The sequence below is a fragment of the Bactrocera latifrons genome, unplaced genomic scaffold, assembly GCF_001853355.1.
Source record: "Bactrocera latifrons isolate USDA-ARS-PBARC rearing strain unplaced genomic scaffold, ASM185335v1 scaffold_276, whole genome shotgun sequence".
Classification (NCBI taxonomy): Eukaryota; Metazoa; Arthropoda; class Insecta; order Diptera; family Tephritidae; genus Bactrocera; species Bactrocera latifrons.
The window spans coordinates 348,573-375,894 of record NW_017536363.1 but is presented as its reverse complement, the minus strand read 5'-3'; the positions used below and the strand labels follow the sequence as shown (position 1 = coordinate 375,894).

At 33.9% G+C, this 27,322-nt stretch overlaps 6 protein-coding genes across 11 annotated transcripts in view; 3 read left to right on the top strand and 3 right to left on the bottom strand.

Moving 5' to 3' along the window:
- Nucleotides 1-204: 204 nt before the first annotated feature.
- On the top strand, nucleotides 205-962 carry LOC108970024 (transcription initiation factor TFIID subunit 13-like). Its single transcript, XM_018935125.1, has 3 exons — nucleotides 205-401; nucleotides 462-801; nucleotides 858-962. The coding sequence occupies exons 1-3, from the start codon at nucleotides 357-359 to the stop codon at nucleotides 878-880; spliced, it is 408 nt and encodes a 135-aa protein (XP_018790670.1). The 5' UTR covers nucleotides 205-356; the 3' UTR covers nucleotides 881-962.
- Nucleotides 878-2,464, bottom strand: LOC108970023 (pyridine nucleotide-disulfide oxidoreductase domain-containing protein 1-like). The gene has a single exon (XM_018935124.1). The coding sequence runs from the start codon at nucleotides 2,453-2,455 to the stop codon at nucleotides 974-976; it is 1,482 nt and encodes a 493-aa protein (XP_018790669.1). The 5' UTR covers nucleotides 2,456-2,464; the 3' UTR covers nucleotides 878-973.
- Nucleotides 2,465-2,496: 32 nt separating this feature from the next.
- Nucleotides 2,497-3,294, bottom strand: LOC108970025 (28S ribosomal protein S18b, mitochondrial-like). The gene is made up of 3 exons (XM_018935127.1): nucleotides 3,283-3,294; nucleotides 2,904-3,099; nucleotides 2,497-2,850 (listed from the first exon to the last, which is right to left on the bottom strand). Exons 2-3 carry the CDS (start codon nucleotides 2,969-2,971, stop codon nucleotides 2,520-2,522), a joined length of 399 nt encoding a protein of 132 aa, XP_018790672.1. The 5' UTR covers nucleotides 2,972-3,099; nucleotides 3,283-3,294; the 3' UTR covers nucleotides 2,497-2,519.
- A 1,895-nt stretch (nucleotides 3,295-5,189) lies between these two features.
- Nucleotides 5,190-11,428, top strand: LOC108970019. Of its 2 annotated transcripts, none has more exons than XM_018935117.1 (2): nucleotides 5,190-5,311; nucleotides 5,369-11,428. In XM_018935117.1, the coding sequence occupies exon 2, from the start codon at nucleotides 5,386-5,388 to the stop codon at nucleotides 11,329-11,331; it is 5,946 nt and encodes a 1,981-aa protein (XP_018790662.1). In that variant the 5' UTR covers nucleotides 5,190-5,311; nucleotides 5,369-5,385; the 3' UTR covers nucleotides 11,332-11,428. The 2 variants fall into 2 exon arrangements, with proteins under 2 accessions (XP_018790662.1, XP_018790663.1); XM_018935118.1 differs by having other exon boundaries at nucleotides 5,360-11,428.
- Nucleotides 11,429-14,041: 2,613 nt separating this feature from the next.
- The window catches only part of LOC108970021 (transmembrane protein 189), a 21,954-nt gene continuing 8,673 nt past the window's right edge, over nucleotides 14,042-27,322 (top strand). For 2 of the 5 annotated variants that reach the window (XR_001993452.1, XM_018935120.1), the window contains exon 1: nucleotides 14,042-14,396. Coding sequence is in view for 1 of the 5 variants with exons in the window: in XM_018935120.1 (XP_018790665.1) it covers nucleotides 14,391-14,396 (6 nt within the window). In the remaining 4 variants the exon portion in view is untranslated. Of the gene's footprint in view, nucleotides 14,397-19,244; nucleotides 19,471-19,741; nucleotides 19,752-20,156; nucleotides 20,178-27,322 lie in introns of those variants that run through there. The other 3 variants (XM_018935121.1, XM_018935122.1, XM_018935123.1) reach the window with 3 other exon arrangements.
- LOC108970020 (glutamate dehydrogenase, mitochondrial) overlaps nucleotides 25,188-27,322 on the bottom strand; it is a 4,147-nt gene continuing 2,012 nt past the window's right edge. The window contains exons 2-6 of the mRNA XM_018935119.1: nucleotides 26,877-27,291; nucleotides 26,338-26,625; nucleotides 25,962-26,266; nucleotides 25,508-25,894; nucleotides 25,188-25,440 (exon numbers count right to left, since the gene is read on the bottom strand). Of these exons, the coding sequence (XP_018790664.1) occupies nucleotides 25,216-25,440; nucleotides 25,508-25,894; nucleotides 25,962-26,266; nucleotides 26,338-26,625; nucleotides 26,877-27,273 (1,602 nt within the window). The 5' untranslated portion in view covers nucleotides 27,274-27,291 and the 3' untranslated portion in view covers nucleotides 25,188-25,215. The remainder of the gene's footprint in view (nucleotides 25,441-25,507; nucleotides 25,895-25,961; nucleotides 26,267-26,337; nucleotides 26,626-26,876; nucleotides 27,292-27,322) is intronic.

Below are 27,322 nucleotides of genomic sequence, written 5' to 3'. Positions count from 1 at the left end.
TATAATAGATGAAAGTTTACAATTCACCAAGAAGATTACAATTACAACAAATTTGACAGTTGATAATCTCATTTGCCTAAACGGGTAGATTATTGAACAAGCTTATAGCGAGATTAAGTTCGTATGTAAACATACTATTAGATTCCACAACCCACAAATGTGTTTTCAAAATGTTTTCAATGTCGGTCCGAACATAGTATAAAGTTTTCTCAAAACTTTTGATGTCCGCTACCATCTCTAAATTAGTTTTTGTATATTTTAGGTTAAAAGTTAATCGATAATATTTACATGCTTTGTCATAACTAGTTCGTTTTTAGAAGTAAATAAACACTGGCATTCAATTATCAGTTGATAAAATGACAACAAACACAAATATTGACGAAAATTTTGAAAGTCAGGATGTATGTTGAAAATCTGGTTTTTGTACTCTACATGTATGTAATTCTGGTAATTTGTTTTAGTTCGACGAAGATGAGCTTGGTGAGGAACAATTTGTGTCCACTACGGCTGGGAGGAAAAGGCTTTTCAGCAAGGAGCTTCGATGTATGATGTATGGATTTGGTGATGATAAGAATCCATATACTGAGAGTGTAGATTTATTAGAAGATCTTGTTATTGAATTTATAACGGAAATGACCCACAAAGCAATGGAAATCGGACGTACTGGGCGTGTACAAGTAGAAGATATCATATTTTTAGTTAGAAAAGATCAAAGGAAGTATGCACGTGTCAAAGATTTATTGACTATGAATGAAGAGTTAAAGAAAGCCAGGAAAGCTTTTGATGAAATTAAATACGTCGGTGAGTATGAAATTTAACCCCATGCGGTCCAAAAATTAATGCTATTTTATTCCCAGGTAATGAGGCAAAAATCAAATGACAAAAGGTTAAATGAACAGTGGTTTTTATATATTATTTAATTTTGAATTTATACTAATATGAAAAGAAACAAAATATTGTAATTCAACGACTTTTAATCAAAGTAATCTTCAATGTCGATATCCGGATTAAGAATGTCATCTCCATATGGGGTAAGATCAATTTTGTTTAATATTAGGTTTTCGCAAGTCTCAGCAAGTTCTGTGTTCCCAATCAACATTGCTCCTCGTAAACGGCCATTTTGTAGTACAAATTTTATATACTCCTTACCAGCAGTACTGCGAATCAGTAACTCGTAATCGGTTCCTAGACCTTGGCCGTTATATCTGCCGAGAAGAACAACAGGATAACCAAATAGCTGAGTCACGTGTCCAAAAAGTTCAAAACAAAAGTCTTGATAAATCACTTCTTTTGTTAATTTTGCGCCCATACTACGTCCGGCCATACAACCCATTTGGCGAGCTTGAGTCCACAATCTCATTTGAAACCAGTGATCACCATGCTCCCACATAGCGGTACAAACATCGCCAGCAGCATAAATATCTAAAACATTTGTTTCCATCATGTCATTTACGGCGATTCCACCGTCGGATCCCATAGATAAAGGGATCGAACATGAATAATTATGATGGGGTTCGACACCGATTGCGGATATAAGGAAGTCACATTCAATACGTTCATCATTGTTGAGCGTAATTAATAATTTTTTATTTTCGTCTGTTATTTCCTTAATATGTGTCTTGTAGTGTATAATCGGTGAATCAGTTGTAGTTAATGCATTACCAGTTAATGTGAAATTCCTGTGCCAATCGGGTCCCAAAGCTGCGCCACGAATTTTTCTGTTTTCTTTACATAGTTCTTTTGATTGTATTTCCTTGTATCTAAGACGTTTAACAACAGAAATGGATTGTGTTTTCTCTTTGTCCGCATTGCTGCCCTCTCGTTGCTTGAGGTGAATTGATTCTTGCAAGAAATGGGCTGCACCTGGATCGACAAAGGTTGACGCAATATGATTGTCTTTGACCACCCAATGTACCTCAATTCCATGCAACTCATAAGCAAGTTCGCTTGCTATACCGCCGTTACCGAGCAAAGTAACTTTTTTAGCATGTTTTAAAAAATCTTGAAGTGTTAAAACTGAGTCGGTGTCACGAATTCCAATAACTCGAGGATTGTTATCAAGAACTAGATTAGGTGTAGCACCAGTACAGAGACATAAATATTTATAATAGATACGTCGACCATTCTCAGTGATAACGAAATGATTCAATGCCTCTATAGTTTTAAGCCGGTCAACAATGGTTACAATTGCAGGTGAAAAGCTAACATGGCATGAGCTTTTATCGCTCAACGATTGTTCTTTCACGTCAAATTTATAAACATATCTTGCCACGGGTTCTAAATTAGCTACAGTTTTTATAACGCTCGATTCTGTTATTAAGGTTATGTTCTTTTCTGGATGGTAAATTGCTAATGTTTCCGCACAGGTTACACCTGCGATCCCCCCGCCAACTACAAGGAATGTCGATGTATGCTCCTCGAATTGTGTAATATCGTCACCACTATTTGAAGCCATTATTTTGTTTCTTCCACATAAAAAATTACTAAAATATTATGTAAATTTAAAGAGTATAGGTTTGTTATTCTTTTTTTACTTCAGCTTTTCCGTAGTATTCGTCAAGATCGAATTCTCTAAATGGTACGTCAAAAGTTATAAGTCCATAATCCCGTGCACGTTCAACGGCCACTGTTAATTCAAAATGTTTTTTTTGGCAAAGGCCAGTTTTAGAATAACTTAGAATTTGACCTGTGTGTGGCGAAATAAACTGTTGCAGTAGGTCAATATTTCGGTGGTCTAACACTAAATATTCATCCCGGCAAATAGGGCAAGGATTTCCGGTAGATATTACTCCTTTCCTAATACAAGTTTTACGTGTTTTACGCGGTGGAATGGCTCCTTTGTGGTTACGCCTACGATAAAAAAATATTAAATAAATATATACAAATATACAGAATATTCGTACCTATACTGCTCCCAAACTAATTGATCTCCATAGGTTTCTTTGTATGCGGAACTTTTAAGGTATCTCATGGATGTTTCTACTGGAATAACTTGTGTTCGGTCATTTTGCCGCTTTTTTATTTCATCAGCAGTAAGATTATTGGATTCAGAACCATTAACGCTTTCTTCCGGCTTTACATCACAACATAAAATTGCACCTGAATGAAAATATGTCGGTCGTTGAGGAAAGCAAACGCGATTACCAACAGAAAACTTTTTATTAATAAGATTTCTAGATATTGTCCTTAAAATTGTAATCATTTTACTTTAAGCTGATAGAAGAGCAATCTAATCGTTCCTAACCAAATATTAAATAATAAAACTATTCCGTGATGCCTCACTTCTGCACGGTGTAGCTGTTTAAGTGTTAATATAAAATCATCGATTTTACGGTTACCGATATTTATAGCCCATGCCTACCAAACATAAATTGAAGATAAAAATAAGTAATAGACCTATTCTTAAGCTCTCACAAAAATCACCATCCTCACTATTGTATAAATAATGCAGACAGAATAATATTTGTAAATATGTATGTGCGTTTTTAATACATGGGTAATAATACCCAGTAATGCTGCAGCTGCTCCTGAGTTGTTCTTTCACATTTTGAAAATATAAAAAGAAATAGAATTGTTTTATATGCATCAAATTGATTAAATTTGCATAATAACACTCTTTTATTGATTGTCCATTTTTTTATTTTATCTTGTTGGTTTTCTTAAAAATTAGGTTAAAAGGCGGTCTTCACGATCACCCTGACAGGCAGGAGTTCAAATATAGGCTGCGTTCCTATATACTTGGTCATAACGAAGGAGCGGTTACAGATGAAGGAAATGTCAAAGTCGACAACACACCAGATTTGGAAGGGAATTACTTATCTCTAACCAGTAATTATCAAAATATTAAAAATTCAATCTTTTTATTTGCATAAATTTATATGGTTGAAAACAAACACAACAAAGAGACAAAATTAAATAATACTATGAAATGAATATGTAGGTAAATGTTCACTATAAAATATTCACTTATATTGATGTTAACTTTTGATGATATTAATATTTTTGTATGCCTGAAAAACAAACAACTGAAAATCAGCTGATTGTACCATGGTCAACCGGGACGTAGATGTGCAGAACGAACGAAATTTTAACTCTTCATTGCGCAATCTTTGTTTCTATCATTCTTGAGCAAGAATAACCTCACAGACCAATAATGAGGTTCTATCAGAATAGGGATGTAAGTCTATTGTATACGCTGAGCAGAAGGTGAATACAAATTAATTATTAATTTTAAATATAATAAAAATAAAAAGTATGTTACTTTGTATTACATCAGCAGATCTCTTATATATATTTATACACGCATATACCTGAAGCAACTGGTTCTTCAAAAATGCAGTACTATTTTTTTCAATAATTAATTCCTCAATTAATAACAACTCTTCAGATTATCGAATTTTTCGGAGTTTTATATTGTTATTAGTGAGCAAATAACTTGCTTTACAATCAAACGACCCAATTGCGTTTGTTCTGAATTTCAGGTGTCATTAAGGGTATTCGCTTGCTCTTGCAAGATTGCAGATTACAAAATTACAATACCGAAATATACAAGGGCACGAGAGCACCCATTGCAGAATCTAGTGATATATGAASGGCTGATTCGATCAATTTATTGTGAATAACTATTATGCATGGCTATTGTGAATTGGTGCACCTTCTGCATACATTTTTAACMAAAAAAACTCTAACAAATCTTTATAATTTAAGTAGAAATTATAAAATCTATTTAAAACTTACCTTTTAACGACGTAATATGTCTTTATGTAAAATGACAGCTAAAACAGGGTTGCAATTTTATTTTCGCATGACATTGCGCTCAAATATACATGGGTTTTGGTCTGACATATTTTACAGCCATTGCAAATTATTTTATGCGTGTGTTTGGTGTTGTGCCGGTGCACCAAGAGGAAATATATGCAATTCTTGCACCGTGCAAGGGTTTTGCAAGAGCAAGCGAATACCCCTATTATTTTACTTTGCAAAATTTGTCAACAAAAAAGTAAACTTGTTCACTCCAAATCAACACAGAGTAAAACTTTACTATTTGTCCAACAGCCATAGTAGAATAATAAATATAACTTTAATAGCCATACCTCGCTATAGCATCGCATCGATAGCCAAGAATCTATCAAAATTTTCTCATCTCTGACAGAGCGCCCTCTCATTGAATTCAAAAATAAATAGTAGTGGTTTCAAAATCATCTTGTTCAAAGTTGCATATTATTGAGTAAAAATTAGTTATCAAATATTAATTTTAAGTAGGTAGAGGAAATTCTATTGCAATTCTTTTCCTTAAAATCGTGTATCTTAGGTAATAAATTTTTTGTTTTATTTGAATTATTTGGATTATTACTTCTAGTATTTGTAGATGAATATGCAATTAATATGCCTCTCCAACTGGATCCTTCAACAATACAAAAGCTTACTCATGAGTCGTCTGAAATTCGGTTGCGAACATTTGAACAAATTTGGAATAAGTTAAATCGTGCTTTTGACCATAATGAAGAAATACAATTCAAAGTAGGAGAATTGTGTAAACAACTCATCCGTTGGTTTGGATTTGAACCAATATGTGAAGCAAATCGCGTCCTCGAACTACTTATAAAAATTTTRAGATCAAGCTACATCGAACAAGCTGTTAAACAACTTGGTTTGAGTCGTTTCAAGCGAGAGATGGATAAAGTTAAACTTCGAATGAAAAGGTATCAAACCGAATCTCAATTAGTGGATGAAGTAAAAAGTATACTGTGCAACTACCACGATCGTAAAATGAAAAATGAAACGGAGAAAGTTATAGAAGTTTTTGAAACTATTTCACTTATTGATACAGATAAAAATGACTGTGCTAAAAGTGAAACTTTTTTAAGCAATTTTGTAAATAATGACTACGAACCAGCGTGGTCAAAACCAACACCGGCAGATTTTAATGCACTCAAATTTGTAGCAGACCTTTTAACTAATACAGATGTTGACGAAAGCGAAATGTCAAATGTCCTTCTACATCTAGAAATCACAATGATAGACTATCCTGCCGAATATATGCTTCAAGCACCACATGTATTTTTGCGTCTATTACAACTATATAATTTGAATGATCTTGAAAAATGCAGTGTATTGGAAAAAGTTATGAGACCCATTAAAATATACTTGCAGCTTCTTTTGGCCAGATCAAAAGAGCGGTCTAATGTAAGTGCATATTCAACAAATACAGCAGTAACACTTATATCCGGAAATACACAATTAAAAGTGAGCACTATTTTGCGATTGGTTCTTGCAAAGAGTGTACAACTTTTGGAAATTTTAGTATACGAATGTCGCAAAGAAATRCAATATATTTTGGAAATCGCTAGATACTGTCTTGAGCATTTTCGCCTTCAACAAATAAGTGTTGATAATGATGTTTTGCGAAGGCTATACTCAATTATACTTAATCTTCAAATTTGCTTTGAGCAAGATGGTCATTTCACGTTGAAAAGAATTAAATATCTATTACTTGTATGCCTAACGGATGATATTTCAGCTCATAACAACAATGAACAAACGAATAAGGAAGATTCAAAAATGTTAGACTTTCTGCTACGTGATTATACTTTCAAAGTTAATTTCCCGCATCGTTATCGTAATATTGAAAAACGTAAGCAAATATTTGATTCTAAAGCCTATGATCAATGTCAAAAGCTGCAAAGTTATGACAGATGTATTCGATTTGCAGTGTCATTACTTCGTTATCCACAAACTATCAATAGCGAATTAGTACTATTGAATGAACCCAGTATATTTGTGGCTATAGAAAATTTGAAAAGTGTACAATTAACTGAATATGTGTTTCAATCGATTATAGATTGCAACGCACAATATTTAGAGAAGCCCGACTTGCGGTCGAAAGCTATAGAACTATTACTTAATTTAATGCGGTTGAAACATGAGCCACTGCGGATACATGTTTACAAAATGCTTTCTATGGCGGTAAAACGGCACTTCGCATGCTTAATGGAAAACGAACGCTACAATATTGGTTTGACACATGGACAGTTGCTAGAATGTCAAATACTAGGTGTACCATGGAGCAGTGAACTACTACTCCATCTGATTTTTATATGCGGCGATAATAAAAATGAAAACTTAAATAAAATCAGTGAAGATATATTAACGTTAATATTAAAATCTCAGCACTTGTTGGGTGAAGAATGGCTAAAATTATTACATTTATTTCTACCAATATTGCCTTTGTTACAATGTTGTACACAATCTCAAAATATTGCACTGCTGCTGCAAAAACTATTTAATCCAGATACAAAACAACTGCCGTTTTTGACGGTATTGCAAGGTAATATTATATTTATGTTTCATCACGACAGTAATATACGTAGCGAAGCTTTAGCACGCCTTCTCTACATAATGAATACACTACCAGATGCTGATAAATATGTACCAAATCTTCTACATATAAGCGATGTAATACCCAACGATGTATGTATTTTAAAAAGTCYTCGCGAATATCAAAAGATATTTACAGATGTTAATGTTTCTTATGAAAGAGATACTTTACACAATTTGCTGAATATGTTAGAAATGACCGATGTGGAACCAGTGATACGCAAAACAACACTAATGCAATTGAATGTGATGTGCCAGCAATGGGAAACTTTAACTACATTTTGTGAAGAAAGTGCTCATTATTTAATCTTACAAGCGCTTGAAAATGCACTATTGGTTACATCGTATGAAGATTATGCCGGCTCTGCAATTCCTGCTATCAGTATACTTTGTAAGGTATTGTTATATGACGCTTCTTTGCGTTGCGAATTATCAGATACGCCCAATATATATATTTTACTGTTACGCGCCATTGCTCTCTATCAAAATGATATACAGTTACGTCAGGACGCCTGTGTTTGTCTGTTTCTCCTACTTTATTCAAGTTTCATTGTAGTTTTGGGTAACCAGCGGGTTGAAGCGCCCAGCCTGTTAGGTAATTTACAATTGCCCCTAAACTTTGATTTTCAATCGTTTGAACAACACAATACCGCGCTTTGCGAATATGATAAAATTTTCGTAAATAAAGCGGAAGCCACGTTATATTTGCGCCATCTATTAGCAAACACCTTTTATGACGATCAAATTCCTGTACCTAAACAGTACTTGGAAGAGCAAAAGGCTTACGATTTTGATGCAGAATTGCATTTGCAATTACGTGATTGGCGCTTAATGAGCGCTACTAATTCGAAACATAACATACAACGATTTTTGAGAGCAATTTTAAATGCGACCGACCATAAGTCGCTAATAAATGCCACTGTTTCATTCCAATTACTGCTTAGTCTGCGCGATCAACAAACTAATGATACAACCATATTGATGCCCGACAAACTTGTCGACGAGCTATATGGTATGATTAGTAAATACTTGCAATTACCGCCGGGTAATGAGTCAGATTATGAACTTTTTGAAGTATTGATCGATCTGTGTCAATTTTGCGTACAATTGCCTTTGACTATAATAAATATACGTTTGGTAGACGATTTAATAACAGATTTTCAGCATGCTATTATTGCTCTACTTAAAAACGAAGATACTTCACTTCGTTTGTATCACAAATTATGTGTTTTATTGAGAAGTTTAATGGAATCGGTCAAAACTGTAAATGTAGACAAAGAAAAGTTGCGTATTTTACATAGCAACTTATTTGAATTGATATTCCAATTGATCACGCGGCAYTTTCAAAAACGTGATTTCCTACGCATACGTTGCTTATTGAGTCTACAAGCTACACTAAGCACTTACGATATTTCTATTGCCGATAGGCAACTCATGGCATACTGCAAGCGCTTCATAAAATTATCCCTTGTATTAAAGTCATTTACGCAAACCGGATCACAATGGCAGATTGATTGCCTGACTATAGTCTGTCGGCTTTATACACAGTTCGAGGAATCACAACGTAGTTTTAAGCTTTGCCAATCATCCGTAAAATACTTGAGTGGTCTATGCGGGCATTGTGATCGAAAAGTTCGTGCGCTGGCTTGGTGTATTTTAACATATTTTTCACGCTATGACGACACGCATGATAACAGTACAACATTAACAACTGGTATTGACTTTTTAGAAAATGAGTTATCCTATCTGCCTGGCGGTTTTATGGCATGTTGTTTGTGCACTTTTTTAGATGGCGGCGAATCGATAGTTGTACGTCAGTTAGCGGCGAATTTATTTACCAATTTTCTCAGTGGAGCTGAGAAAAAAGAGGATGCATTTCAATTACTTACACGACATAAATTTCTATTCTTTGCGAACGAAGCCATACGAGGTTGTTGCATATTCGAACAAACTTTACCCTTACATTTTGATCATAATTCCCCAATCAGCATAACTAATTGTGATTTAATAAGTTGTTTTTGTAAAATATGCTCAAGAATGTTGGAAAATAAACCAGATTTCGCTAAAGAGTTGTGTGAAAGTGATTTTATGTTAAAATTATATGAATTGCTGAAAATGTCAGCCGCGGATGAGAATCCTAAATACTATGTCATGTGCGGCGAAATATGCCGCTTATATGGAGCATGTTATCCAACAAATTTTCCTTTACTGCAGCACACCTTGTGTCGTGATCAAGTTTGGGTTAAACATTTTTATCAATTATTCGACCAGCCAGACATAYTAGATGCAGTGATTGTAAATGTTTTGCAGCTGCTGTTGGTTCTTTGTAAAGATGATATGGCTTATGAGAAATTATGTGACAACATTTCTAAATCGCCGGCATCGCTTGTGAGACATTTGTTGCGCGCTTTTTCAGTTGAGAAACTCAATACACCGCTGCAACGATGCTCTTTGGCAGCGTTGAGTTTATTATTAATCAAAGGTCAGAATAAAGGGCAAGGCCAAAATAGATCAAATAACATTGTAGTTACATTGGAACGCAATGTCGCAATAACGGAAAATAAAGACATTATCGCGCTAAAAGTGACAAAATTTACTGAAATCCTGATGCAGGAACAGTATAACAACTTCAGTGGGGATCTAAGCGTCGATATTGATTTAGTAGAAAATGAAAATGCGAGCAGTAACAGTTCGCCGATAACAGTACTAACAAAATCTCCAATTGCTCTTATTTTTGTAGAGTTGTTTCGCCTATTTCAGCACCTTTACTCCATAGCGACGAGTAAATTCACTGACGCACCAACCAAAGCACAAGTGCAAGTAAGTGAAACGCTAGGAGTGATTCTAAGAATTTCTGTAGGCGCACGGTTGGCGGCGAAAAATCTGAAACTCTTCGATAAAATAACGCAAATTTTTGATACATTTTTTGAACAATTTAAATGTTGCGCTACTACTTACGTACGCCGTTATGGCGARAACAAAAAACTGACTTTAATAAAAAATTTTAAACTTTTGCTAAACGTATACTTGCATTGGTTTGCCGCTGCTGATGCAGCTCTCACGGATAATCTTCAAAGTATAGGACTTTCCAAGCTCTTAATGCAGTTGTGGCCGTGGTTGCCACACTCAGGTGACTTAAAAGAGCTGGTACTGCAGGTGTGTTGTCATCATAGTGAGCATTCATTTGCCGTATGTAAACAGTTTGCGGTGCTGTTTTCCGGATATGCGCACTCAGTACTGCAATTGGTCATTAAGTTGATCGTAGCCGAAACCACGAAAGTAAAGGCGATCAATGCCGAAAGTTTCCCGATTATCAGTACGGGCTTGCGCATAGTTATGAATTGTTGCTCGTGTGCAGAGGGTCGCGTGACCATAACAAAGGCACATATGTTGGACATGTTTGATAGCTTGCATCCGTTTCACTTAAAATCGCCTAAAGTTAAACCGGATATACTGCGTTCATGGTTGCAGTTTTGGGAGTTGTTTTCACGCTATCCGGAAGGTGCACATACGCGCAATTTGCGAGCTCTCTGTGATGTAATTATACGGTCACCTCCCAGCAGCACTGTACGCATATTGACGCTTCGCATATTGCGCAATATGTGTTTTTTGGATAGTAATCGTTCGGCTTTGATGACAAACAACGACTTTATTTGTACAATTGATACGATTGTTGGCGAACGACTGTGTTCGCCAGCAGCATCAAATGCGGAGCAGATATATGTATCGTATGAAGAACAATTGATAGCATGTGTTGGTGTTTGGAAATTAGCCTCCAGTGGTGCTAAGTACGTCGCTATGCTACGTTGTACCAATTTGGCCAAACATTTGCGGCAGTTGAACCAGCAGTTGCAGTCACTCAAGGAAACTAATCCCAAAAAGTTTTCACAAATTTCTTTCGCAACAGATTTGTCGTATGTGCTAGATGTAATCTTAAATATTTTYAATAATTAGCTGTTTTATATGTTTAAAATATTTAAATTATTTTAGATGAAATTCTTACAAATAATATATAATGTAAGTCCTTTTAAAGCAATTAAATGTATTTGGAAGAAAAATTGAAAAAAATACTTCTACAAAATTTTACCACCATTGAACCTCTGCATTTTTTAATTTGGTGAATTAAAACGTCTTTKTTAATAATGTATACCCCAAATGTTTTTATTTTGTTACTTATTTATAATAAATTATATTTTTTGCGACGAAATTGCGGCTTAAATTTATAAATATGATCTAACTCATAAGGATTATTTGGCTTAAGTTTCTAGATGCCAATAATCAGAATAATTAAATGAATTACAATTTTAATATAAGATTGATCTATAATGTAGTTTTTAATACTCTTGCAACATGTTGCTCTAGAGTATAATAGTCTTGTACGCCTACCGTTTGTTTGTAACACCTAAAACTAATCGATAGAGGTATAAAGCTATGTGCATTTAAATGATCAACATGAAGAGAACTCCGGATGTCTGTTTGTTCGCCCGTGCATGATAAAACTTGAAACTCTTGTCCCTTGGAAAACCTCCTATAAATTGTCATAAAGAAGTACTAAATTAAGATACAAAACTCTAATTTAATACAATTAATCGCAATAGCAAGGTTTTTAAAAACCGTGGCTCCGAACCCTAATAAGTTTAAAATTGTTAAAAGTGCGTTAAATCACTCAAATACCTGAAAAGTAACCCCAGTGTCTATAGTTGACCTTTTACTGAAAATATTGGTCAATGTGTGATATATAATATATAATTGAAGTTAGGAGACAATCTTTTCCTGATAATAGTATAACCTTTATTTTAAAAATGGATTGAATCGGGTCAATATTTCCTTTAGCACTATATACCCAATAAAAAGATTTAGAACTTCCGGCTTCCGGATCAAATGGAGTCAATCTCCCATTCACTTAATAAAATATTTTCAAACTTGCGCTTGGCCTTATACCGTATATATCGATCAATATGTAAATTAATTGAACGTATTATATTGGATATACTTTAATATAATGTCAAAACATTATATGTGAAATCATATTATGTGTAGTTGTAGTCTGTAAAAAAAGTCTTGCGGTATTTCTTGCCTTTTTTCCTTTTAAAAATAGTATTTCTGTTGACATTGAGGGTTTTAGGATTACCTCAAGATAGCATGTAATTAAAGTGGAAGTGAGGCCACTAAAATCGTACGCTTTTACCAAAGGGAAATGGAAGAAGTATCATGGAGTCTTATCGATTTTGAAAATAAAAAGTAAATGCAATCAGTCATTATATATTAGATAAGTAAGYGTATACCCTTCAGTCGTAATTCTCAACCCGTTTGGAGTGGTTTTGATCTTTTCATTGGGGTGTTTTTTACTTGGCGGATCCCAAATCTAGCGCATAACCCTCGGCAGGGATGTTTCGCCCGTTGCTTTAGCTCGCTTACAAATGAATTTTTTTTATTTATCTAGAGGATACTTGAGCCATATGTAAAAGAATCGTTTCTGGCTATTCCCAAGTGAATGGCGCTCAGAGAGCTTTCCTCACTTGTGCGAACTCGTAGATATGGTTCGATCCTTCTGAAGAGGGAAGCGTGTCGCATTTACAAAATGCATGAGGACGATGAGGTGACAAGCTGGGGTAATGTTCGAAATTTCTACGAAAAGATGCGGAAACTATGGAGAGAACACTTTTCCAGCTGTTGAGTGGCAGTGATAGCATTATACTAGGATTTAGTATACCCGATTCCCCAATCGATGACGATGAAGCAGACGTTCCATTATCCAACTATGAAGAAGTTCAAATAGCAATTACTCGTCTGTCTTGGATTGCTCAAAGGGACATGWTAGTGAAAATTTTCTGGTGTCAAACCATCACCATATGATAAAATGACAAAAATAGCAGTACGTGACAGAAAATTTTTTAACTCAAATTTGTAACCAGGACACCTCAAATACCCCAATGGTCTATTAGCACTTCAATCGCCAAATTTTTCTTTCACAGTGGTTGAGTAGTGCTATTGCTAAAGAATAAAAATTATTATACTTCCGAGAAAAACTTAAAAGGTTACTCTTATAGTCACTTATGTATATAAAACCATACCCAAATCCGACACATTCTGCTATCATTATGTAAAATTTTATTTGCATTTTTAAATTTGAAATTTACTCTTGAATAAAACTGATTATATGTTATAAAGCATATAATTAATATAGTATTCTATGCTTTTGTCGTGGCCTGTRTTAATAACGTCTTTTGATTGGAAAGGTTATAATATTTACCTAGGCTACAAACTTTTTTCTTAAAAAAATATAATTGGATGGATGCAGTTTATTAATTTTGTAGTGGTTGGCTTGGTGTAGCCTTTATATTCCACATTTAAAGTCGATATTTAAAAAAGTGTTTATTTCCTATAATTAAAGGTATTTATCTCCATAATTATTTCTTTTTTTCTTATATTCAAATAGAGTTTGTTCCGAAAATTTTCTAATAGTACGCCATTACGTATACTTTATACCAAATATTGGGGCCGAAATAACGGCAGTTATTGTGCACTTACTTAGAGCTAACCTAATAAAGAGTAAACTGACGTTTAGTTGACAACACCTTAACAAATTCTACTACTCTACAAAGAGCTAATGTACTGTAGAGCCATTGCGAGTACGAAGAGTAGTTGTTATTGAAGTGTGCAATAGAGCAGAGCTGTTAGCTTAGCGTAGTGCGTCACCATACGTGCGCCCTCGTGACAAATGGTGACTGCACCCGACAGCCCCAAGTGTCCTGCCAAACCTATTTGCCTATTCGCGTAGAGTAACGTGATTTACATACATATATACATATGTATATAAAATATTATATTACATTACATTTAACTTTTGTATATCAAATCGGCATACATTAATCAATACGGTTGATTAAAATTTAATTGACATATGGTGTTCCATTAAACAAGCGAATCGTCGTCATCGTCGCCGTGGTCGTGGTATGTCCATATACTTGTTTATAGAGTGAGCGGGTGCGTATGTTTTGTACTCCTGACTGATGAAGGTAAGTTCAATTACTTTGACACTACTTTAATGAAACAGCTAAAGTTTTGCACAAAAATCATGCATGAAGTGGATATACATATAATATATTTGATTGTCTGCAAGAAAATAATGTGTCAGCCGCATCAGCAACTGCTCATAGTGGACATACATATGTATGTATATTAGCAAATGCCAATTTATATATTCATAAAAAAGAATATAGCTACGTTGTTTATATGTACATATGTATATGCATACTTATCGGGTGTCTGCATGCCTGTTCACTCAACAGTTTCATTGCCTCTGTGGGCTTAAGTGAATTAACGCGATATGCGTAGATTAGTGCTTCCTGTTGCAATTTTTCACGACCCTAGAGCAAATGACTTCATCTGCTTTTCTTCGAAAATTGCCGGTTTGTCATCTGGCAAAATCTAGATATCTCTAGCCAACACACAGACGCCGTTATTGTTACTTTGGGTGGTCAGCAAATATGTTTTACATACAACAAACAAGTAAGAAATCTGTGTACAACCAATTATTAGCWTTTCATTACTCTCGGTGTAGTTAAGTCTTTTCCACAAATAACTAAATATATACATACATAAGAAAGTACAATGTATTTATAACAATTATATTCTGTGTTAATTCACTGTTGCGCTCTCACTTTAATATGGTATAGCAATAACCATGCCATAATTTAAGGGCGCCAGCCTCTTCAATGTCGTAGGCTGCGCTAATATTCACGCCCTTGCTTACAAATATTCTAATACAGGCAAACGTAGAATGCATACAAGCTCATGAGCACACGCTATGTACGTAGATATGTTTGAGTGATTAATGAGTTTTGGTCTTATTATATTTTTTTGGTAAAGAAATAACTTTTTCTTTATAATCACGTAAGAGATAAACTTAACTTTATGCTCTTTATCGCGAGCTTTAATATGATTTCACATAAACAATTATTTCCGCGGCATTTCTAACGGGCAAAAGAATTATCAATGTCTATAAGTGTGTGCATTAGGGTGGAGTGTCAATATGTGGAAATGTATTTTTGTGATGATACCACAATATAGAAGTTATTAAGGGGCAAGGTTTAGTCAGAGATATGAAAAAGTTACAGTTTTAAATATTTCTTTGCCATAAATAATGATTTAATATCAATGGCTCTTTGTGGTAACTATTACTAATCCTTGAAGATTCATCTAAATTCAATCAGACAAAATAGTTTTATTAATGAAAATTTGTTTAAATGTTAACAAATTTTTTAAATAAAATAATCTTCGATCAGGTACTACATTTTCAAAAAAGCTTCATAAATTTCATTGAAATGTAATTAGCGGTTTTCGAGTTAAAGTGTTTACCGCTCAAAACCATAATTTTGGGAAAACCAAGTTTGAAAATTTTCACGAACGTTTTAGAGCGAGCAAGAACCCGTTGGTAATTATTGAATAATTCCAAAAGTGTTTGTCGGATTTACATTTTGAGAGATTTTTAAGATATGTACACCTTAAGTAAATGTGAAATTTTTTTGAATTACATCTCCTTCCCATTCTTGCGCTGTTTAGGTTAGGCTATGATCTCACTGAAAAATGTGCGAAACATTAAAATTAGTGAGTTCTTAACTTTCTGAATAATATGATGCGAAATTTTACATTTTTCCTAAAGTCAAACGAGATAGATAATGAAATTCTAGGTTATTCACGCCTTTTAATTATTTAGTTGATCCCTTGTAGTGTCATTATCAACATTAATCACGCGTATTGTATGGTCAGGTGCGTGTAAAAATTCACTTAATTGACGATGTAACATACAGGTACAGGCTGATGAATTTTGCTACATTAAGAAACTCAAATATTTTTTTTTTCAGTGTATGGAATTCATTTTTCTATTATTCATGTTAAATAAAGCTCATTCAATTTTCTTAAATATAGCTTAATTASTTTTAAAATTAATGGAATTTAAATGCCCAATRTTTCCTCCGTTCGAACTGAAGGGTTTCGATGGTGAGGTCTTCTGTTGACTGTCCCATGGTCGGCAAAATTGTTTACAAGTCTCATTATGGTCCATCTGCTCGGAGGATTGCCGCCAAACGTGCGCCTATACTCTCTTTGAACCGAAACTACGGACTCCACTGCGTGATAGCGGCGGAAATCCAAATTCTTGTTTCAGTGTCCCAGTTATCCATTTTTGTTAAATGTAAAAGTCAACCTGCAAAATAAAAAAAAAAATTAACCAGATTAATTTTTCTATTTGATGTTATTTAATTTTTTTTGGTAGCGGCTTTCATCAGCCACCCTGTATATGTACATAAAAGCTGGCTAAGGGGATGCATCCACTTGGGCAAGCACTTTGGATTTTCTAGAGGATCGCATGTACTTCCATCATCAGGACCAATACGCAGTATAATAATAACAACGTGGCGGTGAACTATGGTGTATTTTGAATGTCCCCCACATGATTTTGCACGATTTGACAATCGCTGGCGAGATGAGTCCGTTCGCTACGTGGCTCTAACCTGAAAGATGACCGATCGTATGTGTATGGCGAGACGAATTATGTTTTCATGGTCCGTATATCCGTTTCACTAGTTTTGTATTGTTTCTCAAACATTTTTCATAACCCACAAAATCGTTGTAAAGCAGGAGTTAAAAAATGATAATTTCTAGATCAGTTAATACATTTGTGTTTGCGCGTGACACTATTCTCGTTTAGAAGATATTTCATATCTCCCAAGCTACTTTATCGGCTTTACGTTCATATATTACAGCTTACTTTGAAATGGATGAAATCGGTCTAATACCCGAATAACCTTCATCCTACATTTTTTTTGAAGCGGATTCCTTGATTTTGCTATAGGTAATTTGAGTATAAATGAAAATATCGAAATGTAACTTATCACAAATAGCGCTTCTGACAAGTATTATCGCAATCGATATTGGCTTCTTGTATTGAATATGAGACTCTGTGCCTACAACCAGTTTTACTCAAAATATTGCTAATACTTTGAGATATCGTACTGAAATTAAGTGAGCTTATTTTCCCATCCACAATTAAATTGCCCACATTTATTTATGTTTTAACATAGTATTAAAATGCAAAACAACYAATACTGTTTCTTCAACTTTCTAGAGTGCTTCCATCTACTATTTTTAGACCAGAGTAGTGTTTATTAAACAGAATAACACTTTTCTCAAATTGTATGAAAATATCGTTTTAATCTAATCAGTAATTAGAGAATTTKCTCCATAAAACATAGCGCGTGATCTAGAGACAACAAAATAAACATTTATATGTAGTGGTTCTCATTAAAGATACATCAAAAATATGCAAATGCTCAACAACAATACATTACGAAGCAATGTACAGTGTTTTTTTTTACAACTTTTTAGTTTCAAAATCGAAATTTTAGTATTTACGTGGATTAGAAATATGCTATAGACGGTTGCGCGAATCGAACCAGAGATCGTCTGTTCATATGAAATGGTAAACCAAACTGAGCAGTCATCAAGTAACAGGTGTCAAAAACACCTACTTCCTAAAAAGTATTGCATAATTGAAAACCACACGTCCGAAAAACACCAGCTATTATTCAAAATATTCGAAAACCGTTTAATAAAAGTTCTGAGAGTTATGCTTTCTAATTTTACAAAATAAGTATTTTTGAGCACGTTCCTAACACGGTTCGACGTCGTAACCTCTAGGTATACAGTAATGTTTTCAATTTTCTTRTGAAAGCTTGTAATACATGCGTTGATAAGATAATAGTTGAAAAATTGAAGAACTACAGGCAATTCGTCAGACATTATAAATACGTTAATCAACATAGAACAAAAGCTTGTTTATCTCGGTACACATCTATGTATGTAGTTATTAAAGAGCATTAAGGACGTGCCCGAATACACATAGGCCCTCCTTTTTTAAGGAAAAATCATCATGCACACATATTACGTTGCAATTAATTACTAATTCATAGACATRTGCATATGTGTATATAAAAATATATAAAATGCCTAAATATGTGTATTATTAGGGCTATATAAGCCGAAGTTGTGGTATGAATATGATCATCACATACGCCGATGTATCGATAACTCCAAACCAGGRAAAATAATGACTTTCTTAATTTAATGAGTAATTATTTATTTATTTGGAAATTATAGCTTATTTAGTACGTATTATTGTTTTGGATTCTCACTATCGATCGAAAATTCGGATCGTAAAAATAAGTCTTAAAATCTTTCCCTTTGGAATATATAAATTCGATGTCAAATATGTATATACATTTATATATTTTTTTTATGTGAATTGCAAATACTGGAAAAAACGTTTTTGGCATTTGGCAAACATGAGTTTAGAATATAGACAATTATCTAACTTATTATTCCAGATTTCTAAATATGGATGAACTTCTAACTTACTTGTTTAAATATAGGTGTGTTTATATATGTATATAGTAGTAGTATCTTAACAGTAAATTACTCATAACCGGTTGGACAAAATATTTCAATCAAAGAGGAGGTTAMAATTTAAACGTAAGACAACGGTTACAAAAACTGAAAGCAGACTTTCATTCAATAAACGTTCTAACATTGTTAGCCCAAAGACTTTTCATGCCAAAAAGTAGACTGATTTACACCACCTTTGTGAAAATTKCTAACTAATGATATGATTTCCCTTTAAGGAATCATAACAAAATATCCACCTTATATAGGCTTTATGAAGTACGTAGCCCCACCTGGAGAAAATCAAACCTAGGAACGGAAATTAATCTTTCATTTGTAAAAAGGAAAAAGTTGGCTGGGTTTTAGCGGAAATAGCTTAAATACACCTAAAAATGGCAGTAAAAGAAAAATTATAGCAATGTTTATTAACTGCTCATTTTCAATAATAATTCTGCTGGAAAAGTGTTTTTTAACCCAAACACTACCGAAAGGGAGCGAAAGTCAATTGAAAACTCAACTCAGTGACAGATACTTGCTATTAGAAGTGACACTTGAAATAGAAGCAGAACTGCGTCCATCATTAGAGGCACCTAGTTTCTTTGGATAGAAACCAAAAATGGTACAGACGAAACGAAATGTSCAGCTTCCATAGTAAGTGTTATCATATTTTCATTTATGACATCAAAAACCCATCAACTCAATACTAAAAATTATAATTTATACTTAAGTTTATCCACCTCTCCCTGTATAAGTATATACATACATATTTACTYCAGTATGTACGCATGTGCGCACACTGCCTGTTAACTATGCCAAACATTGTGCTATTAACAAAGCATTTAAAAGAGACGCTTTGACACCTTTACTCGGCGCGGATAATGTTAGTAGAATTTTGCTTGTTTGCTGCTAGAGACTTCAGGAATATCAGAAACGTTAAGTATTAATTACAGGGGAATACTTTTAATTGTTTTGGTTTCGTTGGCAGTTATTAATGTGAAAGTGTTATAAATAATTCTTAATGGTAAAGTAATTATTGAGCGAAAAGTGCTTAGTAAAAAGAGTTAACCGTAAAATAAAAAACACAGGAAGGCACTAATGACAAGTGAATTTGCAAGACATACACATACATTTATCCATATGTATGCGAATACACTTAAATGTAATTGTTGCTATCATTTTGAATTTTTATGCGGCATTTCCTCGTAGAAAAATGTACACAAATTCAGTCGCTTATCAACACTTGCTAGGCTTGCTTAAATTAAAAGGTAGAAAGTTACCCATGGAGCAAGCTCCATTTAATAGGCGCAAACTAAACCGCATGCAAAATTTGAAATTCGGATTAGCACTAAATCAAAAGGGTAAGATAAAATCGAATCAGTTTAAAATATAATACAACAATTTGTTGAAGTACCGTTAAAATTATAGATTTAATCTAATCTGAAAGTTGATTTAATGATTTCACATTGTTTTAGTCTAAAGTTGCTAAAAAATATTTCTAAATTTCATAAGCTTTTTTTGGTGGAGATACCTATCACTGAATGTAGTGTAATTTTCAAATATAATACTATAATCCTGTGTAATAAATTAATGTTATTCAGCACAAAAATATCAGTTAGTGTTAAAGGAACATGGTTTATAAAAAAAAATTATTGCATTATTTACATAGTTTTTTATTTTTATTTGTGTTCAAATTTTCTAAGCGTATAAACCATATATAKCTGGTACATATGTATATGTACATATATATGTAGGTACACCTACAAACCTTTGATAGTGACGAGTAAAATCAACCATTTTTAACTGTCTAAACATGGGAAGCATTTTCGTTTACGGTTTGCGCGAACGATAATGTTATGTAATTGGTTAATGATTAACAAAAGTAAACACAACAAAGGAATAGCGGTTAAGTTGTAGGGTGAAGTTTTAAACAAGACATATCGTGAGCGAAAATTAAATACATATATATATTTTTGGGCTCTGTCTCTAAAATAACASGGCAACATTGAGAATAAAAATAATTTAGAATAAATGATTTCAACAGAGGTATCCCGTTTGTTTATATGGTGCATGTAGATGTCTAGATTAATTCTTGAATTCAATTCAAGAAAAATATAAGAAAACATAAATAAACTTTTTAAGAATTTTTGTTTAAATCAAAGTGTATTCAACAAAGTGGAGTAAGTTTATGACAKTTATTTCACTTATTTGATATATAAATTGTCATTGATTTAACCCCTACATTTATCCAAAAATTTAAGTTTTGAAATACAAAAGTAAAAAACAAAAACAATGCCAAATACTTGCTGCTGGTGCAAAACAAGCGGTGGAAGCAACTTACTAATTGACAAATCGCGCGTGTGGCGTGCAACTCAGTTTGTCATCGAGGATATGCAGGCTATATTTTTAAGATGAAAGAAATAAAATAATATCCTCTTAACGACTAACCACTCTAGAAGAAAACCTCATCCTCTGATAAATCGCACATTTTTTTACCATTAATTAGGCCTCAAACAAACTTATTTGCGAGAAAATTATAACTAGCTATACATGCTGTGCTGTATCATATTTCTCTGGCGATTCCATTTATTATATACCTATGTATATGTACATATGTATGTATGTAAGGTAAGTAGACGGGTTAATATTACCTTTAAGTATTGCTTACTTTTTATTTTCAAATAAGCGATAGTCAAACACTTATTTCACTTTGTTGAATATACTTTGGTAAATGATGATTAARGAATCACCGTTCAGGTGTCGTCGAGCATTATATACCTTGCAATTTGTGTGAATGTAAAGCCAGAAAATATGGGACACTATTATTTTAAAATAATCAAACTTAAACAAATTAAATATTCATATTATTATTTCATTCATAAAATCGGTAAATTAATTTTTGCCATTTAAGGGGCTATATCCACTTGTAATCCAAAAAAAAAGCAATTTTTTTGAGATATATAATTGAAATTAATTCGTAATCCTTATACCTAATCCTCATACCAACATACCTAACATAAAGATTTTCGAACTTCCGGGTGACTTTATGCTCGATATATCGACACATATTTGTGTTATCTCAATCAAAATGAGAGATCATGTTTTACTCATAACAGTGTATCTTTGTGCCTAAAATATTACATACATATAGGGGAGTCCAAACCCACCAAACACACAGAAAAACCTTCCTGGCCGTCAATCCCGGCTTGGTCACTGTTCGGGAGGATTCATCGGCCTTCGACCACGACTGTTTTCGCTGATATTGATATTGTCGTATCTGATAAATTTTTCGTCACCAGTCACCACCCGCTTTAAAAATGGGTCGAGTTCGTTCCGTTTCAGCAGCATATCGCAGGCGTTGATTCAGGCCAGAATCCAGCTTTCTGCAGATGGCGTTGATTCGGGCCAGAATCCAGCTTTCTGCAGATGGTTTAAAATGATTTTGTGACGAACTCCCATCTTCTGGGCGACGTAACTAGATGTATGTTCGGTAATGTTCGGTAGCATCCGAACTTAGCCCTTCTTTACTTGTTTCATTTATTATCCGATTTGACAATATTTTGAATTCTTCAGCCTTTTTTATATTTCCTTTGACACTTTTACTCTTTTCCTTTGTGGCTCTGGCAGYTAAGTAAATGGTGCGAAATATTAAGTTTACCCATTCAGATTGTAAGAAGGACTTCTTCTCAATAAATAACTTYAGTGATAAAATATGCACATTAAACCTGTTAGAGGGTTTAAAATAGAAATGTGTTTCTTTACTATGATCCCCTGTATCAAATCACAGGAGTGGCAATGGTCATATTCCACCTATAATACCAACCTTCTTATTGCACACCGCAAGTTTCATCAAAATATTTTAAATGTTACTCAAGTCATCGCTTGTATAAACGGATGGWCAGAAAGTCCCACGGATTTAAAATCGTCTAGCCGTAATGATCATTTATATTACGGTATATCTATCTTGACTATTTGATTAGGCGAACGAAACTTGTATACTCTGAACCAACATGTTGCGAGAGTCTAAAATTGATTTCTAAGCATTGCTGAACTTTATAATCTACTATTTACAGTAACAAATAGTAAAGTTCTTTACAATTTATTATCAAATCAATAGGTTTTTGCCTTTACTGCTATATGTATAATAATAAATAAATCAAAATAACTTCCGGACATCATAAAGCTTTCATGGGTGTACATATAAAATGAGAAGAAATGTGCATTCATATTAACAAATGCTTTCTTTCTCAAGTATTTATTATTAAAATCGCTCTTTTTCGTTATCTGTACACTTCCTATAATTAATCACGTTATGCGACTGCTAGCAGCTGTTTTACAAAAAAATATGTTTTTTTAAATGAAGGATGTTTAAAATATATATCGTATATAAATTGGTTTAATCTTCACATGAATTAGACGCTACTGAATGAATGAAATTGAAATATACTTGTACAACGTGAATTGAACAGTGTTGAACAAAGAAATTCTTATTAGTCTTAGAGCCGTTTTCTCAATGTCTGGTTATCAGCCATCTGTCAGTTATGTTCTGGTTGACTTAACCAAGACTTCAGGAAAGAACCTTTTTTAACCAGAACTTCAAGTTTCATCAGAAATTATCGGACTGATAAGTGACCATCTCTCCCAGATAATATATTAAAATTTTCAGTCGTGAGAGCCTTCTTCGATTCAACTCTTATTGTGTCCTGAATTGAGTCATAGCGGTGTCCTCGGAGTGGTCATGTGAATTTGCTGAATAGCCAGAAGTTACACGAAGGTAAAGGCGAATGCGGTAGTTGCGGCACGATATTATTTGATAATTTGGCGAAAAGATAACGAATAACCAATGCAGTATGAGATGGTCATTATCACACTTCTTTGTTCAATAAATTGTGACATAGTAAAAACTGAGAATTCAGTTTTAAAGCCTCACAAAACGTGCGTATCTGAAATACTAATAATAAAAAACAATTTTGACGTGAAATTTAGATGTCACTAACAGTACTACCAACTTACAGAAACAAATTTAAAGATTCGAAAAACATGCGAAGTATAAATTAAAAATTCATCTTTCAATTTGATCACAGTAGTGTGTATATTGGTTGAAGTAATTTTGTTTCATTACAATAACTGGTCTTATTGATTCTTTTCGAAGCCAACTTTACGCTTAACAGCTGATATAGTAAGCGTTCTTTGTAAAAGATTTTCTTAAATTTTTGATATAATTATTGTGTGTTGACCTACGTATATCTCTAATATAATGATTTCATAATCTCTTATTGAATTTTTGCACAGCGTAAAATAGTTTTGTTCACGTAATGGTTGCTTGTAACACAACACAAATTTACCGAGTAGATATATAATTATATATACCTGTATGTATATAAATGTTCAGGATGACGATACTAGTAATTGTCTAAACATCGTTCCATCAGTTCGTGGAAGTGATGATTTGAGAAAAAATCTAAATAKCTTGATGAAAATTATATAATTGTTCCCTGGCACCCAAATGCCGTTGGTATTGCAGATAGGCGGAATCGGATCATTGTCACACYTACAAAATACCGTTAAGCGAACACCTGTAAATTACTATAACTAAACTGCAATTTGAGAAACAAACCTTTAATTTTCCGCTTCCGCTGTAAAAGTGCGATTACTCACTAAACAAGAACGCCAGAGAAGCATTAAATTTCCTCTTTGAGATTGCACTAAAGGATTAAATAAACTGAGTTAAAAATAGGACAATGGACATGGTACCGGTGACCTTAATATGGAAGTATGATACCGATTGCAAYTAAATTCGGTACATTATATTATCCAGATGTCCTTATATTGTAGTGTGAATATGGGCGAATTTGGAAAACAACCACGCCTATTTGACATGAAACACAATTTAAAGTTCCATTTGATTCATTGAGCGCAAGATTATATGGACATAWATCAAGTTTCAATGAAGTATTCGGAACAAGACTTTGCTCTATTGGATTCAAGGTATACCATCTYTTACCTAAAAATTTACAAAAAAGGATCATAAATTTTCAATACTATCTTAAATCTGACTTTATACAAAAATATCGTCAACTTTTGAGATAAATCAATGTAAGAATTTCTTTTTCCAATAATAGTGTGCCCTTTGTCAACTCCTGAAAATATACTCCTGGCTTGGATCTTTTAAAATTGCTAGATAATAAATACTCGGTCACAACCGAATTTAGCTTTCTTTTCTTGTTTTAAATTAAGTTTATGTGCTTTGATTCTTTACGATATAAGGTATGGGTTAATTAAAAAATGTTTGGACTGACATTAAAACGCTATTTATGACTAGTTTGAGAATTTAAAACGTTAGTCTTTATGTGTTACATTTTTAATAGATCGCCAAATCATTTCTGTAATAATCAATAATTACTGCTGAGAAATACCCGTTACTTCTAAGGCGAGAAAAATTTTGGAAATCGAATATATGAAAGCTGCCGTGCGCAAATCATTGCACAGAGCGTATTCATTGGCTACGTATTTTATGCCTTCTGCAGCAGTCTCCATAACKGTTTGCAGCCCAGCGTCTACAATATCCGCCTCTTTCGTACAGTCRCGAATAAGCTCCAACTTTTTATTCGGCGCAAATTTATCCTAACAGAGAAATATTAACGAACTATATTATTTGCATATTGAATCCTACACAAAATCTACTACTTACATTGCATTCATTGATGGAGTTGAAAATCTCATTTATTATAGACTTTTCGCGTTTCACGTTCATTTTACCATAAGATACATGATTGATATTCTTTAAGTACTCAAAGTAAGATACCGTTACACCACCAGCATTACAATACATATCTGGTATAATGAGTACATTCTTTTTACGTAATATTTCGTCGGCAGCAGGTGTCGAAGGACCATTAGCGCCTTCCAAAATCATCTTTGCTTGCACACTATTGGCATTTTCAGCAGTGAGAACCTTTTGTGTAGCGCAAGGCATTAGTATATCGCATTTTTCACTTAGCAGGCTCCCGCTTTTTTCAGTAGCTTTCGTATAGCCCTTGATGGATTTCTTATTTTTTGCATAATAGTCCATTAAATCCTGAGTGAATAGAAAATTTCGACAAGTGTTAACATAGAAATATTAACTTTTCAAATAAACCACATACCTTAGGATCTATGCCATTATCATTTACAAGTGATACATCAATTTCTTGCACACCGATCAGTTTGGCACCAGCTTCTACTACGAAAACAGATGCATAAGAACCGACATTACCAAAACCTTGCACGATCACTGTTTTATCTTTCCAACCAGTTTTCCAGCCTAATAAATCCATCCAATCTTGATCCATAATAAAACATTCAGCTGCCTTAAACAGACCTCGTCCTGTGGCGGCAGTACGACCATTTATACCGCCTATTGCTACTGGCTTACCCGTCGTGATGGCTAAAGCATTCACATCGTTGTAGCCTTAACGAGGCAGATAACAAAATAACATATATTACTTGTCTAATTAAGAGCTTTCTTATATTAAAAGTTACCAAAAGTTTTAATATACTGATCCACCAACCAACTCATTTCGCGTTCGCTGGTATTCACATCTGGTGCCGGTACATCTATACCAGGACCTATCATRTTGCGTCGTAACAGCTCCATTGTATAGCGACGAGTAATCGTTTGCAACTCATGTGCCGTATACTTTTTGGGATCGATCCGTATGCCACCCTTTGAACCACCGAAAGGCACATTTACGCAAGCCGTCTTAAACGCCATCAGGTAAGCCAAAGCACGTATCTCATCGGCATCTACGTCCATGGCGAAACGTATACCTAAAAATAAGGGATTAAAATAGCATTTAAAGAAATCAAATGAGACCAAATATGCCAAGACTTTGAATTAAAAAAWAATAATAATAATAATTCAAAATAACTAAAGGTTCGACTGCAGAAAATTTAAATATCTACATTTGTATATATTTCAGAAAGTGCCAGCCTTCTTGAACAAGTGAGCTTTTCTAGCGAAACATACTGCTTGTTAGTTCTAATTTATTCTTACCTATTTTTTATGGCAATTAACTTACCTCCTTTGAGTGGCAATCGATGCCTGGTATGGTGTGCTCGATAGCCGGTAATTAGCTCGTAACGACCATCACTTTTTATTATAGGGAAGGTAACTTCCAGTAGATTGGTGGTTGAGCCAATCAATTGTAGCATGGCCGAAACACGTCGTTCACGCTGTTCCTTCTTCATGTACGGATACTTCTCCAGTTCTTTTATCATCATCGGCTCCATAAGCTGAGCCGCTGAATGATAATAGTACTCAACCATCTGTGCAAATGGTGGATCTTTGTCTTTGGCGATTTTTTCCAAATGCTTGGGAATCACATGCTTTTCGCGAATAGCCCCAAGTCYGGACCAGTACAATATTGTCTTCGGTGGTGATGATCGCAATAGCTTATCATTTAGTAGAAACGACATATTGACACAAAGTAACTCCTACACGGAAAGGTTGTTGTGAAAATGTATA

Coding starts and splice junctions, on each gene's coding strand:
- LOC108970024 (XM_018935125.1), top strand. CDS start 357: ATGACAACAAACACAAATATTGACGAAAATTTTGAAAGTCAGGAT. Junction 402..461: donor AAAATTTTGAAAGTCAGGAT/GTATGTTGAAAA, acceptor AATTTGTTTTAG/TTCGACGAAGATGAGCTTGG. Junction 802..857: donor TGATGAAATTAAATACGTCG/GTGAGTATGAAA, acceptor TTTTATTCCCAG/GTAATGAGGCAAAAATCAAA.
- LOC108970023 (XM_018935124.1), bottom strand. CDS start 2,455: ATGGCTTCAAATAGTGGTGACGATATTACACAATTCGAGGAGCATACA.
- LOC108970025 (XM_018935127.1), bottom strand. CDS start 2,971: ATGAGATACCTTAAAAGTTCCGCATACAAAGAAACCTATGGAGATCAA. Junction 2,851..2,903: donor TTAGTTTGGGAGCAGTATAG/GTACGAATATTC, acceptor TTTTTATCGTAG/GCGTAACCACAAAGGAGCCA.